Source organism: Helicoverpa zea, chromosome 2 (assembly GCF_022581195.2).
Source record: "Helicoverpa zea isolate HzStark_Cry1AcR chromosome 2, ilHelZeax1.1, whole genome shotgun sequence".
Taxonomy (NCBI): domain Eukaryota; kingdom Metazoa; phylum Arthropoda; class Insecta; order Lepidoptera; family Noctuidae; genus Helicoverpa; species Helicoverpa zea.
Genome location: NC_061453.1, coordinates 13,254,384 through 13,274,866, shown reverse-complemented (window position 1 = coordinate 13,274,866; position 20,483 = coordinate 13,254,384). Strand labels below are relative to the sequence as shown.

General features: G+C 34.8%; 1 protein-coding gene and 1 long non-coding RNA gene across 2 annotated transcripts; both read right to left on the bottom strand.

Annotated features, from left to right (window-relative positions):
• Positions 1–10,220: 10,220 nt before the first annotated feature.
• Positions 10,221–13,131, bottom strand: LOC124640879. Its single transcript, XR_006985608.1, has 3 exons — positions 12,065–13,131; positions 11,694–11,839; positions 10,221–11,605 (listed from the first exon to the last, which is right to left on the bottom strand). It is a non-coding gene; the product is annotated as an uncharacterized LOC124640879 (long non-coding RNA).
• A 3,212-nt stretch (positions 13,132–16,343) lies between these two features.
• Positions 16,344–19,380, bottom strand: LOC124640900 (U-scoloptoxin(19)-Sm1a). Its single transcript, XM_047178863.1, has 4 exons — positions 19,271–19,380; positions 17,829–17,981; positions 16,814–16,957; positions 16,344–16,416 (listed from the first exon to the last, which is right to left on the bottom strand). Exons 1-3 carry the CDS (start codon positions 19,332–19,334, stop codon positions 16,821–16,823), a joined length of 354 nt encoding a protein of 117 aa, XP_047034819.1. The 5' UTR covers positions 19,335–19,380; the 3' UTR covers positions 16,344–16,416; positions 16,814–16,820.
• Positions 19,381–20,483: the final 1,103 nt, after the last annotated feature.

The window sequence follows — 20,483 nt, the reverse complement described above, 5'->3', positions numbered from 1 at the left end:
TCTTTCGGAAGGTAAATAAAATTGTGATCCCAACTGATATTTTTATGGATGGAAAAAGGCAAATAATGGACAAACCAGCAGTTGAAGACAAAATTGCTAATAGCCGGTAACAGACCATAAGTCTGGGAGACTAGGGGTGTCATATGGGAATTTATGGCGCCCTAATCGAGGTACCCGAAAGACAGCCTGAGAAGACTAACAAACGTCATTATTATACGTCATCTTAACAAAATCCACCGAGTCCATTTAAATACAATCAGATGAATAAAACTTCAAAAAATGTATTCTTTCTTCAAATTGCACCACACCCGAATATCGTACACGCCATTTTAGTCCTTAAATATACTTAATCGTGTCATCAACACCTATCTACATATATTATAAGTAATCGCTGTTGTGTAAACGCATAAGCTTACTTAATATTATTTACGCTCAGTTTGAATCACAATATGGATAGAATACTAAATAGAATTTTCTATCTATATATCTATATGTATATTTTCTTTCATGTTTTCATCAATCATCGACATTGCTTGCTTGGTCGTTTTATCGAGGCGTAATTTATAATAATCTTGTTTTACAGTTTATGGATGTTTTTTGTCGTGTCGTGTCGTGTCGTGCAGTCGTGGTGGCCTAGTGGGTAAAGAACCAACCTCTCGAGTATGAGGGTGTGGGTTCCATTCCAGGTCAGGTACTTACCAATGCATCTTTTCTAAGTTTGTATGTACTTCTCACTACTCATCTTTTCTAAGTATATCTTAGACACCAATGGCTGATAAAAAGGTGAAGGAAAACATCTTGAGGAAACCTGGACTATAGTCTGAAATCACCAACCCGCATTGAGCAAGCGTGGTGATTAATGCTCAATCCTTTTCCGTGTGAGAGGAGGCCTGTGCCCAGCAGTGGGACGATAAAAAGGCTGTAACAGGATGTTTTTTGAAGGCTAACTACAGATTAAAATAACTGATTTATCTGTTGGTTTTCTATTTAAGATTGAACTTTGAAGTTCCATTTCCAATAGCAAAAAAGCGGTTGGATAGGTTTCTGTAATCCTTAGTGAAATACTTCAGATAAAATTAAATAACAATACAGTCGGTAAATCATGGATATAAAAATGCATAGTTGCAAGACCAGAAAGCAACTACAAGTATTTTCTAACCCAACAAAAAATATTTTTTCAAGTACTTTTAAGACCAAAACTTAAGTCCAGAAAAATAGGAACGAAAAGCTTTTGATATCAAACGGATCAACAGGAACTAAGTTTGCTGTGTCAATGAAATCAGTTACCAAGCTGAGCAGAAAGTAATTACTAGCCAGACGGAATCAAAGTTTATAATAAAAATATAGGAAATAATTTGTTGCCCGCTCGAGGTGCTAACTGTGTCACAGAGTTAGCAATCAAAGTTTAGTGTAGACAGGACATCAATTAAACATTTTAGATTTTAGACAAGCTTCTAGAATATTTCATTCATTCAACAAAAATACAACAATTATCTTATCTAGAAAAAAAAGAAAAGAAAAATTATTTATTGTCACAGCACAAGACATACATACAAATAGGAAATAAAAATATAAAAGTAACATAAGGTTGCGCCAAATAGGTCCTGTTCAGCATTATGCCAGACAACTAAAACCTGACGCTGGTTTTCAACTGGACCTACGAGGATCTAGTAATACTAACAAACATAACTAAGTAAATATTGTTAGCACTTAGTTTTTAATAAAAACCTGACGTTGAGTTTTAACCTCTGACAGCAGCTAGTCTCAACAAAAGACTTCAAAGATAACGTTTTACATTATAATTTCTAGTCTTACGCTTAACCTCAAGACAATGTTTCAACTATCAGATTTGTCTGTACTTTACTACCTATTTCCTTAAACGCTATCTAGCAGCCAAGTTGTTAAGGCCACTACCGTTTCAGCTTGCTTATCATGTAAGCGGGGTCGGAAATTCCAGTACTTTCCGGACACGTCCGTTTTACATAGAGTCCGTCAAAGGAATTCCGTGTTAAACTTAGCTCACCCTACGATGCTGTAAAATATTGTTCAAGAATTTATTTTATCTATTTTTAATTTGGTTTTTATTTTTTTATATTATTTCAATTAAGTTACATAGCTGGCTTATTCTACTGAGGAAGCATAATTTCATTAGTAGTATGGTAATCTGAAAAAAAAAAAAAACAATTTTGGATTCACCGTTATCAACAGTCAACAGTTATTACATTCCAGCTATAATCCTCTTTCTACTTCTACGGCGATAATATTTAACAATAAAGAAGATGATGTTGTTATAGCATCATAAAGCGGTCCCATTACAGGCAAGACCAGACCTACCATCAAGAGACCCTTATTTAGAAAAGTCTACAAATAAAATATTGTAGGACGTCTAAAAGTTTATAAGTCTACATAAGAAAGTATTGGAAGCGAAGCGGACAGACGCAGTAATTGATCGATGAGTTCGGACGTTGGTACCGTGAGCCGATTCTGTGTTGATAGTAATAGTCTTGATAATATGAAGAACTTCTCTAATAGTTCCTTTGTTGTTAGCTCCTAATGTAATACCAATAATGTTTGTTTTGTTATTTCTTTTCAGATTTATTGGTAAAAGATTGTGATTTATTTCGTGTAGATTTAACATTAGTGTCTTTCTTTTTCTTCTCCGATTCTTCGAAAAATGTAACGGTATTTTATAGGTCTAGGAACGAGGGGCAAGTTGATACACCTGAATAAACTGCTCATCTAAATAAGCAAGGAGGTGTTACTATTGGTAAGGGTGAACTGTTGTTCTTTAAAACTTCCATTTTGTTACAGGGATTACACTTGCTATGTTACATGAACCGTTGGTATTTTGTAAAGACTTTAATTTAAAATCCAGCAAGTCAGACTCAACACTAATTACACAGGTTTAATTATATTTGTTTTCGCTATTCTCACCAGAATCAGTCGCCGAGATTTCTCCGAGTGCATTTCTCAGCAACAAGATGTATTGAAGCCGGGTGCAGATTAAAAATTATTTCTTTTATTTCTCGAAGCTGTTTATTTCTTGTCCGCGTCTCCTCTTTGGTTTTCATCCAAGTTGACAGCAGATTACTGTGGCAAGTGTTGTGAGAAATTGTTGGGAGCTCGTAACAGATATTTTTAATGGAGTTTTTGATGTAAGTTCAAAATCAACTCATTTATCTTTTCATTATTTGGTTATTATTTATTATTCATTGCAAGGTTTGCTCTGACCATTGCTTCAGATCATGTTCTGACCAATACCTAAAGCCATTCATGAAATGTTGCACATCCAGCATGTACCAAAATTTCAGTATAATTTTTAAAATATGCATACCTCATATTCACAAATCGAAGATACATGCAAAACAAACTTTTCTCCCACATTCAGCTGCAACAGAACTCGTCAATACCATCACAATATTCAAAGAGGAACCTAAGAACTAGACAAGCAAAGAAAATATCAAAGCTGACAATACCCAAGTTATTGAAGCGCGTGTAAGAATGAATGAACGACAAACTTGTACAGATGCAATCGAGTCTCTGCAATGCTATTTAAACTTAGACTTTTGTTGTGGAGAAAAGTTTTGATGTTTCTTCGACAGTTCCAGCGAAGTGAGAAATAGTTTGTGAGCGAATTTTGATGGATACGATGATCCGACGAGTTTAAGATTGAAAGGATAAACTGATGTGAGTTCGGAAGTTTGTTTTGTAAAATTTTAGGTTAGATGTCTTTCAAAGTGTTGTGTTGATGAAATAGACTTTCTTGTTTTCTTTGTATCAGTGTATGAGCTATAGTTGAATACTTTTGATGTACTCCAACTTTCATATTATTGTATCTGTTTCTGCAAAAAGTTTTCATTTATCAACTATAACAAATAGGTGTTATAGATTAGGGATTTCAATAATAGAAAATTATTGCAGTTATTCATAGTACCCACAAAATAATACATACATACTTTCCCAAACAAAATGATAATTATTATAATTCTCTTCCCTAAAGAACAAGCGATAAATTCGCAACATAGGCTTTCGGAAATAAGGAAGCCATAGCATAAGGAAACTAGAGTCCCTTATCGCGGGCACATAAATAAGAATTTTAGCGGCCGATGTGATGCACGAATATCCTTTATACTATCACATAAGCAGGGATTTATCGCGTTCAGCTTGATCACGATTTACGGGCGGGCTCACGGTATAAGCTGTAGCGTGTAACACTTTTTTATCAATTTTTATTGCATCGAATTTTTAATCAAAACTGATAGTCATGTTCAGCATTTTTTTAACATTTTTGTTATTTTTCTCAGTCTATGTAAATAAATTGTTCAGTACTGGTCTAGGCCTCCATTACTTTACCACAAGGTAACAGTCTTCTGTTCACATTAGTAAAGTTTTTCATTCTGACTTATTTCTTTTAAGCCTAAAGAGGACAAAGATATCGGAAAGCAATCTCAATCTTACAATGCAGACAGCTTACTTACTCACCTTATAAGCACATAAAGTTTGAATGGAATGCCACAAGGTAACATTTTGTGGCCAACTATCCTATTTATTAACAGTTTGGTTTATCTTCTTAGTCTATACTTTAATTTTTTTTTATACATTTGTTATTTGAGAATCCTTAGTTCACCTATGACTCGTACCTCTTAATAAGAAAAAAGCTTGGCAAGGAAAAACGTAACAATGTTTTTGTACTCGCTACTTATGTTGTTGTCCTTGCTAAACGCTTTTGATATTATTATGTTTCTTTTTTAGCTTTCAGATTTGTTGTTTATGTGAATCTGCGTGTTAGGAATACCATTTAAATTTTCTTCCTGTTTTGCGATTTCAGTGTTCACTATTTGTGATAAGTTTACAGGCATAAATTATATGTTTAATTTATCTAATTCACCTTTTAATTAGATGTATTATAGATTGTAGATAGATTATTATGTAGTGATTTCAAAAACCTGTTGTTTTTTATGTCCGTGATAATCAAAATGTAATATTATTTTTTCCAAGTAAAGTACCTAGAAAAAAAGACGAATAGTAAAATCTAAATCTCACAATGAGCCTTTAAATAAAACCAGTAGGAAACTGCACTTGTAAGCTGTCTAATTGGTCAGAAAGGCTTGTTAACATCGATTAAGAGTTAACAATGTTAAAGTTAAACAAAAAGTATTTTATTCAGAGTTTTCACGTTTAATCATCTTTGTTACTGGTGTAATTCAACTGTAGTAGCTGAAGTGTTTGAGATGGAATTAATGCAAATAAGAACTCGCGAAACGGTATTTAATTTTGCTTAACCTGACTTTGTTTTATGCAAACTATTCAGTCTGAAAGTTCTTGAAACTTTGAGTAGGTCAGTTTCTGGCCATTTTTGCTGTACTTACAGTTCTTGTGTTTTAGGTATGGAAATATTATTGCATTCGTTCTTATCATAGATTAAATTAATGTGTATTGCTTATGCGTCAATGATTTTAAAATGTAGTGCTATATTTTTCATTCCATCTAATATTCGTCCAGCTTACTAAGTGATGTCTGATTGTGTATGTTATATTCTGAAATCAAAAGGACAGCCAAGGTAGCTGTCCTTTTGGCGTTAGCTGTATACGTTATATATGTTCAGCAGTGGACGTCCTATGGCTGAGATGATGATGATGATGATGATGTATATGGTTTTCAAAACCTATTTTACAAGCTTTTCGTATATCTCTATAAATTACTTCGCCACCAAAAACCCTATCTACGTTAACAAATATAAACTGTAACTTTTCATAATATTTTTCTTCAATTTTCTCAGGTAAATACGGTAACTTTATCCTTAAAATATTTCCACTCTCTAATAACCCTTACAAAACCACTACTATATCCACAAGCTGCATAGTTATTTTCCTAGGAATTTAATTAAAAGTCTCGGAAAACGCACACTGTAAAAATATAGAGATCCTTTTCGAAAATCTTCTCTGAATTAATGTATTGTTACGAGTGAAATCTTGTTGAGTTTTAAATTTACTGCGAAATTAATGTGGACCGTGAGGAAAATATTTTTCAGGAAGCATATTTTTGTAGATATGAGAAAATTCTTCATATTTATGCATGGCAAATAAATAGATGTAATGCATTAAAATATAATTAACCTTCGAATTGAACCTATCTGTACTAAAATTATATCGTGAATACATCGCAAAGTTGACAACATTGACATCCTGCAAGTACAAACTCAGGGACCCAAACGACTTGTATTTTCACTGTCATAGCAATCAGTTTATTCATAACCTAATCAATAGATCAACAGAACTATGTAAATAAAGGAACATTTTTTTTATGGTAATCATCAAATGACCCCTCTTGCCGTGGGTTAGCAGCGTAAGAGAGTGTCAGACTCTTACTGACTAAAACCCATCATGTTTTTTCTGAAGCCCTTTATGTACCAGGGCCGCGGTAACTCTTTCGAACAATCCCGCAGCCCCGGCAGGCGTAAACAAAAGAACTAGCGTTCCATTTCCAAATCAACACTGACATTATGAAACACAAATGTTGGTCATTTGTGTTTCATAATGTCAGTCAACCATAATGCAACTTTGAAATAAAATTTCAAACCAGAAATTCTCGACAGAATAAAACAAGATAATGTTTTTAATAGTTCCAACGGAATTATGAGAATATTAACATTTTGGAGCCGCAACACTGCAAGATTGTATTAGCATGTTTAATAAAATATTACATTTTGGTCGGTAGCAACGTTTGGACTTTGGTTTCAAATTGCTGTAACCGGCTTTGGTTTTAGGATTGTACCTACAGAAGCAATGTAGATAATTTTAATATACTATAAGGTTTGTGTCTTCGTTCTAGCAATGTATTAGATTATTTATTAGGTTATTAGATTTGTTTTTAGGAAAGTACATTGAGCAATTAAAAAAAATGTAACTAATTTTTTAACACCCTACTTAACCTATTGAAATTAAAATAAATGCCTTAAAATATAACGAAATGTTATTTATATAACTCTAGCTGTTTGCCTTCTCTTTAGTAAAATTATAACGTACACACTGCAGAATAGTAGATCATATAAACATTTTAATCAATTCCAGCAGCCGCTCCGTCAATTTTTTCTTTTCCATCCATTGCATAAAACAGAACATTAGAAAGAGCCTCAGCTAATTCCCCTTAGGATTAGTGGCAGATTATGCCGTGGCATAACTTTCCTTTTCCCATCGGATTAACAGCAAGATTGCAGGCATGGATAAATTTAGGCCACCCCGCTCGTCTTGTGACTATCGTAAAAGTCGGCTTAGAGACTCCAAAGAAACTGGCTGTATTATTGTGAGGAGAAATTAAAAGGTTTGAGCAAACTTTGATAAATAATAATAATGGCGTCTATTTTATATTTTTAAATGTTTTTTTATTTTTATATTTAAAAATGAAAATGTTTAAAAATAAAAAAATGGCGTCTAAAGCCGACTGAGGCCACGGTGGCTATTGTCATATAAGGAAATAGCTAATCGGTAAGCGGTAGCAGAATTATACAGCACGAGCATTTGAACATAAACTCTGAAATGAGGAAAGCATAGTGGCCTAGTGGTTAAAGCACCTGCTTCTCAAGTGTTAAATTCGACTCCAGATCAAACAAGATTCAATGTAACTTTTCTAAGCTAATATGTACTTTTTTAAGTATGTAACGATTGATTTAGCTGTAAAAAATCATTCCGATGATAATATCTGAGCTTAAGAAGTCTTAAATTGCCTGAAAAGAAATCAAGTCTAAAGTCAGTGTGAATAACGCTCAATTCTTTTGTGTATGAAAAGGCCTTTGCCATCCAAATGCCTCATGTAGGTAATCCAATGTTTTGTTCAAACTGCAAGAGAAGAAAAGGCACACATTTCCAAAATTGCCCACTAGAAACCGACTTTAAATTAAAACCCAACCCTTTTCTCTGAAAATTTTAACTCTGGACAAAATTACGATGATATTAACATTATCCTACCGACATAGCAAGGTCATAAAATAGCTTAGCATAGTAAACATTTTGGGCCTTACTACAAAAACTTTAAACCATGTTTTACACTTGTCTAATAAAATTCTGGCTGCAAAATGAACCATATGTCAACGTCATAATTTGACATTTTTTTAGACAAGGCATAAACTGACGTTTAAAAGTTTTTGTGGTAAGACGGTTTGATTCTACTGTGCAATAAAATTTCTTACCTAGTAATTCTTTAGATTGTAGACTGCAAACTTTTAGTCGAATGATAACTTAGTAGGGCTCTAAATCAAGAGAGTAGTGTGACTTCATAGTACATCTTCAGTTACGTTAATTAAGAACTGTAATTATGGCCAGACTATTACATTTCAATTCCTGTAGTGAAAGTGATGATGTGTTAATTAATTCATTACAATGATCGAGAGTCAACTAAAAGTTTGATGTCATTGTGTTATTTAACTATCAGCCATCGGTGTAGTCTCCAGTTTAGTGGGGTCTAAAGGAAGAAAATTAATCATGTTAAAATAGACACGTAGTATTTTTGTACCTCATGTACCTAATAACTACAAGCTACTTTTTAATTATACGTTATCTATCTATTTTACGTCTTCTGAATAAAAACATTACGTCTAAATAGGTATCTTTTCACGTTAATTACAGAGAGCTAATTTCACAAACATATTTTTGCCTCCACTCTTGTTGATTCAAACTCTCAATTAATTTTCGTTTATCTAGTAAGAATTTTATGATAAACCATCAAATATCATGTTACCATCCAATCAAGATTTTAGTTCAAAATAATAGTTTAATAAAATATTCCCTTCATACAGCGGTTTGAGTAATAAATGAAAAGTACACTTAAGAACATCGGTGATAAGGAAAAAGTAAATTAACTTAGATAATCATCTAAACCCTTCAAATTCTTTTTATGTTCAGATTGTTAATTAAATCCTTCTTTCGGATTTCCGCTTGCTATTTTCAGGCATTTTAATTAATTTTAACATGATCGTTATCCGTTGAAGATATTTTGGTATTGTTTGAAGAAAGTTCTTGGGAATTCTTGTACTGAAGGCCACTTTTTATCTGAGGTATTCCAAAAGTTTGTTTTATTCAATAATTAGAAGACGTTCAGATCTGTTATTGAATAATTCAGAATTTCAATATCTGTTCATTTTTTTTTCGTGTCCATTAGACTACTCAAACTTTGTTTTCACTCAACTTTTTGTCTGCATTTTTTTTCAAATTGATTGCTATCATACTGAATGATTTAAACATGATATTTATGTTTTGATTCGAGATTTATCGTACAGCAGACTAAAAGAATAAATAAGTAATCACACCGATACCTTTGTGGCCATTAAAAAAACCGTTCATAAAAATAAAAAGCCTACAGTTACAAGTCAATACCAAGTTACACGAAAAAGTGTTGACCCATTTAGCGAGTCGAAAAATACTCTATACACACGTCCCTCCAACAGTTCCGAAAGCCGACGCCGAAAGCGAAAAACAAAAGTTTCGCCGAAACACGAACGATATTGTGCCGGCTGACATTTAAGTGCACGTTGTCATGTAGACGGATCTTTTTGATACAATATGTACAACTATTTTTATTTGAAAGTTTAATTTTTTTTTTTGTTGGTCGAAATTAAGTTTTTGTTTTTTTTTAGATGTGTGAAATTAACGAAAAGGTTATGAATGCGACTGTACTTTTAAATGTTAAAATTTTCATTTGATATATCGTTTATCATCATTAGCCATTTTATTGTCCCACTTTAGGGTACAGGACTCTTTTAGTACAGAAAAATGCTTCTAATATTGCAAGAAATAAATCTTCTGTTTCGGAAAGAATAAGATTTATTAACTACTAAGCAGAGTATCAAGGTATTTTCACTAAACCATATAAAGTCTAAACAACTGAACATCAATTATTTACTTAAAAAGGATCCCTAGAGCAAAAACAGCATAATCCTTAAACAGGTTCACTTAAAACGATTTCATGTAGACCATATTATTAATGCAAAACTTCTGCCCAAGCGAACCTAAGACTGGTTTTCTAGGTCAGCTGGTAGTTCAACCTAGATCATACATTGTATTATGCAATATTTATTTACTCAATTTACCTCAAGTAGCTTAACTAGTGTTAAGCTTGTATGCATTGAACTACTAAAATATAGAAGGAAAGAAAATGTGTAGAAGAAATAAAACAGTGCTTTTATTTTTGTTGGTAGTGTAATTGAAATTAAATATGCATTTCGTTTTAAAAGCAGTTCAATAGTGGTATATAGTTTCAATAATCTTATTCGGGCTTTATTTACATTGTTGGGAATCAAACCCAACATACCTTCGGCAAAGGGCGCTAGCGGCCGCCTACTCGCTTCTGAGTCATCGTGGCGAGCGGCGCAGCGGCGAGCGGTGCATCGACCGGGCGAGAGGGGCATAGACCAGTCTTGCGCTCACGGACACCACCGAAGTCATCCGTCGACATTTCTGGGACCGATTCTCCCTGGAATACGTTGCTCTTCTTCAGTAGAAAGTGAAGTGGCACTCGTCAAGGGCGGAGCTGAAGTTAGGCTCCCTTGTTTTAATAAAGGACAGAGCACTTCCTCCTTCACTTTGGAGCCTAGGTCGAGTGACCAAAGTGTACCCTGGTAGCGGGATTTCCAGAGTCGCAGAGGTCCTAACAAAAAGAGGCACTATCAGGAGGGCCTTCAATAACATTTGTCTCCTTCCAGAACTTTGAAGTTCCTTCAACCCGGGGAGCATGTTGGGAATCAAACCCAACATACCTTCGGCAAAGGGCGCTAGCGGCCGCCTACTCACTTCTGAGTCATCGTGGCGAGCGGCGCAGCGGTGAGCGGTGCATCGAGAGCAAGCTGTACTTGTCGTTCAAGGTCAATGAAACATCCGAGGCAGTGCAGAAGATCAATGAGGATCTGCATAGGGTGGCTGTATGGTCAGAGATGAACTCACTGGTCCTTAACCCGCTCAAATCTAAATTCATGGTTCTGGGCTCCAGAAACCAAGTTCAAGCTACTCAGTCAGCTAACCCTGAGATAGTGATCATGGGAGAGAGAATCGAGAGGGTTGAGCAAGCATGCAATCTGGGCCTGACTATGGATCCGGAGCTACGATTCGAGTCACATATAACAAGAATCCTAGGAAGTTGTTTTTATAGGCTAAAGGTATTATATGGAATACGGAAATATCTGAGCATTCCTTTGCGCAAACAACTTGTTGACAGCCTCGTCCTATCGAAGTTAAACTACTGTGATACAGTGTATGGTCCATGCCTTCTCTCTAGAACCGAGCGTGTTATCCAACGTATTCAAAACGCCTGTGTTCGTTTTTGTATAAATATTCCACGTAGAAGTCATGTTACCCCATACATAAATGAACTAAAACTATTAAAGATGGCAGCCAGGAGAAAGCTTCATTTGGCCAATTTGTTGTTTGGCACTGTAAGGGCTCAAACACCAGAATATCTTTATAAAAAGCTGACCTGGAAACAAAGCCAGATAAAGCATGGTCTTCGCTCCATGGTGTGTCCGCTGGCCGTTCCCACGCATCGCACTACATCATTCAGAGGATGCTTCAAGTTTGCAGCCACGCGCTGCTGGAACGATCTCCCTCCCCCACTTCGATGCCTGAAAACAAAACATTCTTTTAAAGCAAAACTGAAATATCTACTGTTACAAGAACAAATTAGTCTTAATTTGTAATATCGCTTCATACCTTTGGGTTCATGGCACACATGCTCTGGTTTGGGGATCACTACCTGCAGTGTGGGCTGCCTTTGAATCATCCTCTTCGGTATGGTGGAGCATCTACTTTGGTCAAACTTTCTTCCTCATCTCTCTGTCACCTCCCCTATTTTTTGTCTGTAATTTAATTTAATTTCTTTACTTTGATTTCAATATTAATATTTTAATTCAATGGTATATCAATTTCTAGAATAGCGTTTGTGTCTGTCCAATTTTAATTTGCCCAATAATAAATATAAATATTTACAATTATGTAACTTTATCTGTAACAAATATATATTAATTCAGGTAGTGGCGTGCTGCATACGCATAAACAGATAAAAATTACAATTTATCACTTACCCACGCCATCCTGGTAGCAGGATTACGACCGACCTACACACTCACACTTAATACGTATCCATTACACAAATTCATGTTCATTATTTTATTTTTTTCTTTCACAACACCATTTCAGTCACTCATTTCCACAATATTTAAACACAATGATGTATTGCATAATAATTGTTGGTAAGCATTCGTCGCCATTACATAATTCACAAATTGTCTGTATTGTGTATGGTCATTGGTCAACGGCAGGGACCATAGATAACATAGACTACATCACATTCGTTCAGAATGATGTTTTGTTGGTAATTTTTTTTTTTTCTCTCTCTTTCTTATTTATATTAAGTGTGTTTTTTATAGTAGTATATTATCTTTTATAAATACTTTTATTTTATTTAATATGTATTTACTTAGTGCTTACACACCGATTGACGTCACATGTCAGTGGTGGCCATAGCTGAAAACCAGCGCCGCGACTCTGTTTCGGATAGGGTCGCTGCATATGCTGAGCGAGGGCCATTTCGCGTGATTGTGACGCATATTTTCCTTTCACCATATTCCTCTGTTCTTCTATTTTATTCTTGTTTTGTTTTTGTTTGATTTTATATATATATTCGTTTATGTTTGTGCGTCACGAACGCGAATAAATGTTTTTTGATTTTGATTTGATTTTTTGATTTTTAGAGGGGCGCTGGGCGAGAGGGGCATAGACCAGTCTTGCGCTCACGGACACCACCGACGACGGTCGACATTCGTTCATACATTACATTAATTGTTTGTCCGCGAGTTCTTTAAATATTGTAATTAGAACGGCAATAAACCGCGCCTATCAACAATATACAGTCCACTTATTTTAACATCCCGTAGTGGTGCGAACATACATCTTCAGCAATTTATTTCTGCAGATCCAGGTGTGGATCAGATCAAGTCAATTGTGATAAGTTTATCAGCCGAAAATCTAACGTCAACATCGTCATACATATCTTGCGATTATGCATCCTTTTTTTTATAGTGTTAAAACATGTTTTATCTCTATTATCTAAGCTTTTTTATGTGCTGGAGTGGAGACCACGGACTAGCAAGCGCAGCGTAGGACTACCACCAACAAGGTCGACCTTATAAAGGTCGCCGGAAGACGCTGGATGCAGGTCGCCTCCAACAGGTATCTGTGGAGATCTAAGGGGGAGGCCTATGTTCAGCAGCGGACGTCCTATGGCTGAGATGATGATGATGATGATGATGATGAAGCTTTTTTTACTAATGGAATATTACTCGTTAAAATATAAACTGTAAACAACATAAAAGTAGTTGCTTACCTATGTCGTCAGTTATTTTTTTTTGTTTTTGGATACGAATAGGTCAAAAATATTTTCATCAAATTATACCGACCACCATTCTCCGTGACCATACATAATATACTTGTAATATAAAAACGATGGTATATTCGCGTTACGCTCGCTCAGCAAGCGGTTAAGCCTAACAAACCAATTACCAAGGTCCCTGTGACCGCTGAGCCGAAACCGACATGTAAGGGATTAACTTTGTTTTCTTTGGAATATTTTGTTTTGTATTACAGGGTCATAATGGACACGGTTGTTTTAATGAAAATGGATTGACAATAGCCTAGTAATTCATTCGTTAAAAAAATGTAGAATGGTTACATCTGCCTTGTCACCTCTTTTGACCTCATATTGTTATCTTTAGTCCAAATCGATTTATGGATTGTGTGAAATTTGAAATGGCTAAAATAATATTACTAGTAAGATGACGGCATACAGAAGAATATGTTGCGCCAACCCCAAAAAAAATTGGGATTTCAGCATACGGGCGATAAGAGCAGGGATGACGATGATGAGTCTAAAATTCTCTAATATTATCTCATGAGATTGATATTTAAATAAGTTACAAGCAATATTGTCAACAGGAGAATCTAAAGCAAAAAGCAATAGGTAACTAGGCCTGCTAAACTTAATATTATATGGCCATCCCCAAAAGGTGATAAACAGCGCACCTTATAAAATAATTTCCGACATCTCAATTTTGGATGAAAGTACTCGTAAATATAATTATTCTTCCTTTGATAGACTTAATGATGTCCCGCCAGATATCGCATGAATAAGATCCCGATTAAGGCCTTAACAACGGACCTCCTAATTAAATATCCTCTCGATACTGAAATTTAATTAAATTATGCTAATTAATATCTGGTTTTAATGTTAGCAAGGATAATATTTTGACGTCTCGTGTCTGGTGAAAAATCTTATGGATGTGTTTTTCAAGAGACTGCAGCAATTTGCTGAAAAATAATTGTATTATGGCCGGCTGTTGATAACGAGGCAAACAATAAGCAATTATTATTTTTTAGAATTTCAATAAATTGCAGTTATACAATATACCATAGTCGAGACTTTTATATCCCCATTTGTTTAAAAAACCTTCATCATTAGTCATAATCTTGCCATCTTAAAAAAATACACAATACGCAAAGAAATATTGAGCATTAAAAACTTGAGGTATTCATAAAATACGCCATTAATGACAGTTTGCTAGCTCCTACCAGCCCCATTAACTAACCCGGTCGGCTTAATTATATCATAAAACTTGAGGGTCAATAAAATTCCGGCTTAATTTTCTATGACTCCAAAATTCACTTAGAAATTGTGACGGTATCGAGTCACTGAAATGTTTCTATCCTACTAATATTATAAATGTTAAGGTTTGTATGCGTATGTATGTATCTTCCTCATTTACGCAAAAACTGTGGAATGGATGTTGACAATACTTGGCAGTAATACAGCTTACAGATTAAAATGACATATCACTAGTCATTTGAATATCTTTATCAGTCGTTACAAGTAGTCAGAAGCCAGTAAGTCTAACTTAACTAACGTCTTACCTAGGGGTTTTGGGTTGTCCTGGTAACTGGGTTGAGAAGATCAGATAGGCAGGCGCTCCTTGTAAATTATTGCTGCATCTGGTTAGACTGGAACCCGAACCCAATATAGTTGGGAAAAGGCTAGACATTTAGGTTTTTTTTTATCCAGCAAGTGGGCAAAACTGCTGATGGAAGCCAGTTTTACACTAAAAAAACCGTTGGAAAAATGACGTTGGTGTGAAACAGTATTTCACAGAAATAATTCCAGTGATTTTCTCAGACTTTTTCGTTTTATAAATGCGCTTGAAATAAGAGTTCTTAGTAATGCTATCAAGTTTGCAAAGGCATATAAAAGCTGTTCAAACAACTTCAAGTGTAGAGTAAAAGGATATTGATTTTATGTAAACTTGAGATATTTTTACTAAAGTTGCATTTGTATTTACAAACCCTGAAACAATTATGAGAAATGAAATTGTTAGATAATAGTTTCACATAGGTGTTTTCATTTTGTTATTGATTGAATCCAATAATTAAACCAATAGATTAGGTTGCCACAGTTGGGGTCAGATAGGGTAGTCGCTCCTTATAAAGCGCTGGTACTCAGCTACATCCGGTTAGACTGGAAGCCGACCCCAACATATTTGGGAAAAGGCTCGGAGGATGAGGATGAATTAGACCAATAGACTTACATAAAGAAGAGAAGCAACAAAAACCCCAACTCTTTGTTTGTAGGAAGTCGGTTGAAAACTATTTTATCATCTTAAGCTTTGGTTTCCTAGGAAAGCGGTGCCGTCATATAGCGGCCGTAATACAGCGGTGAAAGACGTCACCAGAACGTTGTCTATGTAAACAAAATGGGGCGGTTTCCGAGAGAGCGGTAACTGACACCGTAACTTCAAAAAGCGGTGCCGCCATTTGCATGACGGCCGTCTTGACGGTGTCAGATAGTTTGGTGAACGTTTTATTGAAAGCGGTGAAGCTTTTTTAATACGTATTTGTGTTTTTTTTTTCGGAACAACGTCGAAAATTAGTTACAACTCTTAGAGCAGCGAGGACGACGAAATTTTAACAGATTTCGTTCGTAACCACAAAGCAATATATAATATTAAAAATAAAGATTATAGAAAAAGTCAACTAAAACAGAATTGGTGTCGTGTTTGAGAAATATTAAATAAAACAGGTTAGTAAGTATGATACAACTAACAAAAAGTTTATGACGGTGTGTTAAAACGGCCGTGGAACTTTCCGCATGTCATCACGTAAAGACGACCGTCTATTTGCGTCCGTAATATGACGGCCGCTATATGACGGCACCGCTTTCCTAGGAAACCCAAGCTTTAGTGACTTTGTCTCGGATCAGACATTTTTTCTTTTACTCAGTATTTTTCTGCTATTAAATAGAGAAATCAAATCCCTTTAAAACCTTATTACACAATCCGTATTTATTACAAAATAATAACAAAGATCATAAAAACATTAACAAAAAATTATACAAGCTGTTGATTTGCATCCGTGCCATAGTCAAGGACGTAATTATGCTAATGATTCTCGACCCAAATCAACAAAAAAATCGGTACGTAATTTTTAATTTTTAGTTTTTTTTCAGATTTCCGTCAATGTCATCTAGCCATATTTAAACTTGGCGCGTGTGTTACTGGCCTTAAAACCGTGCTGCGCCCTCACACAAACGCAAACACAAAGCATACGCAACGATTATTCATAAATTTCATTCATAAAATTGGGTTACTTCTGAAATACTATGACATAACAATGACAAAAAAAAGCAGTGCATATTAGCTATTTCCCGTCTTCTGTAATTCCCATCGATTATTTACGTATTTTATGTCCTCCTCCTGAAGTATGGCACAAATGCAAATCAACACCTTGTATTTGCAACTAATGAACTAATATACAACATTTGGTATCTTTGGGACAATCAGTAGCTTCCTTGAACAGGACGACGTCACCGCACGGTTTCTTTCCGGGCAAGCACATACCACCTCGTTTCTCACATCTCGTCTCTTTCACTGACACTGGAAAATATAACAGTGATTAAAATATTAGAAGTAAAGATTAGCTAAATCGTCTTACAATATAACAAACAATCTAACTCACAAGTAGACTCTAGTACTTTTTAAGATCACTTTTTTACTTCTTAGTAAGGTGAAGTCTTGTGAGTATTTATTTGATTTCTCTTATCTCGAGTGTTAAGAGTTAAGGTTAAACGTATTTATTATTGGTTTATTATTGGAAGATAGCACTTTAATAAATGAAAATTTTTATTTATAATACGATATACGAGTATGCGAAGTTGCCAATGGATGCAGGCAAATCTGCGGGCGATGGCTAGTTTGTAAAAAAATTAAGATGCAATAACTTTTATACCTCTATCTAAGTAATAATTACATTCCTATAGAATAATAACTTAATTCATATATACAATACAATACACGCTTCAAACTAGAGATGTAGGTTTATGGGTGAACTGGCTAACGCCAGCGATGTTAACCCGCATCCCATAGAACGATGTTACGCACTCGTAATCATTTAAAAATTAACCCATGTCATTTAACAGATTATAGACTGCTACCTATGTATACTAATATAGTAAAGATATTTTTTTGTTTGGTTGTCCGTAAAACATACTAGTACTCAGTTGGGAAATGCTCGGGAAATGATGTTTGTTTGTACCCTCCGGCTCCGGAACTGCTGAACAGATTTGAAAAATTCTTTCACAGTTGGAAAGTTCTACTCTTCCCGAGTAACATTCCCATATAGCCAATATTTTATCCCGTCACGGACACTAGTTCACAAAAGACGAGAGTGAAACCGCGGAAAAACGGCAAGCGATAAATATTATTCTATTCTATTGACATTCTAGTAATTATTCCTAACTTTACTCACATCCATAACAGCATTCGACTCCTCTACTTCGCTGAGATGGACATAATCCCCTCTCTTCCACCAGATGATCTTTGGGGCAGTCAGCTGCTATGGTGCAAAGGCCTCCGCGCGATGTGCATGGTTCTTCTTGCTGAATCGAATCTATTATTTTAACTGGAATCACAAATTGTTGACGTTAGTCTTTTGTTTATAGATTTTTATATGAAGTTAAGAGGTTGCAAGGAATCGGAAATGGGTAAGCCATAAGCTTGACGACGTTTGTTTGAATGCGCTAATTTCAAGGACCGGTGATATGATTTGAAAAATTATTTCAGTGTTAGCCTGTATACAAGTTTAATATTTACTATTAAAAAATATCGTAAAACTATATATCAATAACAATAAATAATAGGAACCTTATTAGGTACGTCAAACCTAACCGTATTACACATCAATTAAACTTAAAACACACTTAAACACAACCATTTCAAAACCTACATCAACCTTACTACAGAAACAATAAAGTCGTAAATTGCATAACAGTTATAAAACTGACAGCAAAACAAAATTAAATTATATCTTCACTTCACAAACAACAACCACGACCTTACAGCAAAGGAAATAAAGTTCAAAATGCAACAGTACTTCGAATATAAACTGCAATAGTAATGTGGTGCAATGATGACTGAATACGGCCAACGTAGACTATTGTGAAATGATTGTAGGTCTCCTGACTAGCGTATCAATAGATCTTGTATGTATTCGATCAAGATGATCGCTGTGTTTACTCAATGAGCATTGATCTTGTTTACTGCTTATACAAAGCGCGTTTATAATGTAAACAGTGCCATATCTGTGTGGGTGTTGGTCTGTGGTCAAAGAGTTCTTGGAAATATTTATTAAATACAGGGTATTATAGATGTTCTAAGGGAACTTCTTTTTATCGCACCCAAATAAACATAATTTATAGCTTGTTACATACAGGCTCTATAGCAGTAAGCAATTTTACTGTAGAGTTTTTTCGCAATCAGTACAGCAGTTTTTGTGATACCAAGAATTAAACCAGATGATAGGGATAATCTCTTTCTTTCTTGTGTTGGTTTGAAAGCGATTTCATAAATGAATTACATAAGGAAATACAAAAAAATATCTCTGTCTATTTATACGTCGTAAACCATTGAAGAATAAATAATAAAAGATGTCAAGATGTAACTCTAAATAAGGCTAACAATGCTACTCAATACTGTTTAAGGACATCGGTTGTTTACAATACTGACTGGGTAAGGACTTGTCCTTCGAAATACAAAAATAGATGCTCCAATAAAATTAAAACAAAAAAAAAACAAATGAATAATCACAGACATTATAAGCCTTAACAATTTCCACAAGACGGTCCTTCCAAATTCAAAAATAAGAAATTCAAATAAGAACAAAAAAGGGGCAAAAAACAAATGAATACTCACAGTCATCATAAGCCTTAACAATTCCTATAAAACACAAGACGATGACAATATTCTTGTAACACATGATGCGAACGACCGTACTCCAACAGATATCGATACTGAATGAGCTATCGGTATTCCAAACATGTTTGTTTTAATGCCTCTTGCTTTACTTGCGTATGCCGATAATGATGGAGAACTAAATAACTAGCGGAGGTACCATACGGAAAATCTCCTTAGAAAGTAGCGCGCCAAAATGTGGGGGATGAGGAACGCTATTTTCTCCACCCTTAAATGCCTTCTTTGGACCTAAAAATTTTTGTCATACGAAAAATCGTTGACAGATGTCGCAAAGAACCCGAACGCCTCGTAACTAATCGATTTGGTCATGCCCACCGTACGTACTTGACCTACAAGAATGTGCTAAACCTACATGCATTATGGCATCTCCGCTCATTTTTCCTTACTCCGTGCGTATGTCGATAATGATGGAGTTAAATGATAGGATGCACATGTCATGTAGTTTTGTAAAATGATGTAAATGATGCTGTCCTGAGAATTAGGCTTACGTAAGACTACAAAGTTGGAGGAAAGAATTTCTTCTGAAAACTGGCGTGAAGGATTTGTTTGTTTTTCGAAAAAAAAGTGATGCATTATCATACTCTGCATTTTAGATGTAACTAACTCTAATTGTCTTTAATGATTTTTATCACACTATCTTCAGGAGCTTTTGGTCCTTTAGCAACATTTGGTCATTGTTAGCGGTAATCAATGACATTATGTACCCTACAAGTATAATCATGTATATCTCATTTGCATTCATATCAAAACCACGTAATGTTTTCGCCGTTTTCACTTCACACAGAAAAAAATAATTGAAAAAGATACTAGAGGTAGTAGTTTTGTGTGTAACTTTCTTTATACATTGAAACCATTTCAGTAAAATTTATTTCAGCTATTTTAATGTTTGTTTTATTTACTGATACCTACACTTAAACAACGTTACAACTGAGTGAACAACCTTGTAGAGCATTTTATTGCTATTTTTATTATGCCATTGTTTGATATCGATAATTGTAGTTTAGACAGACCATTGACGCTGGTTTGAATCTAATAGTCTTATCAGAATCTATGTGAATTGAAGGTTCAATGGATTCGTCTTTAAAACCTGATGTACCTATTTCGACTGCCAGTGGTATTAGCAGTTTTTTTTTTGCTATTTTTTTTTTCGATA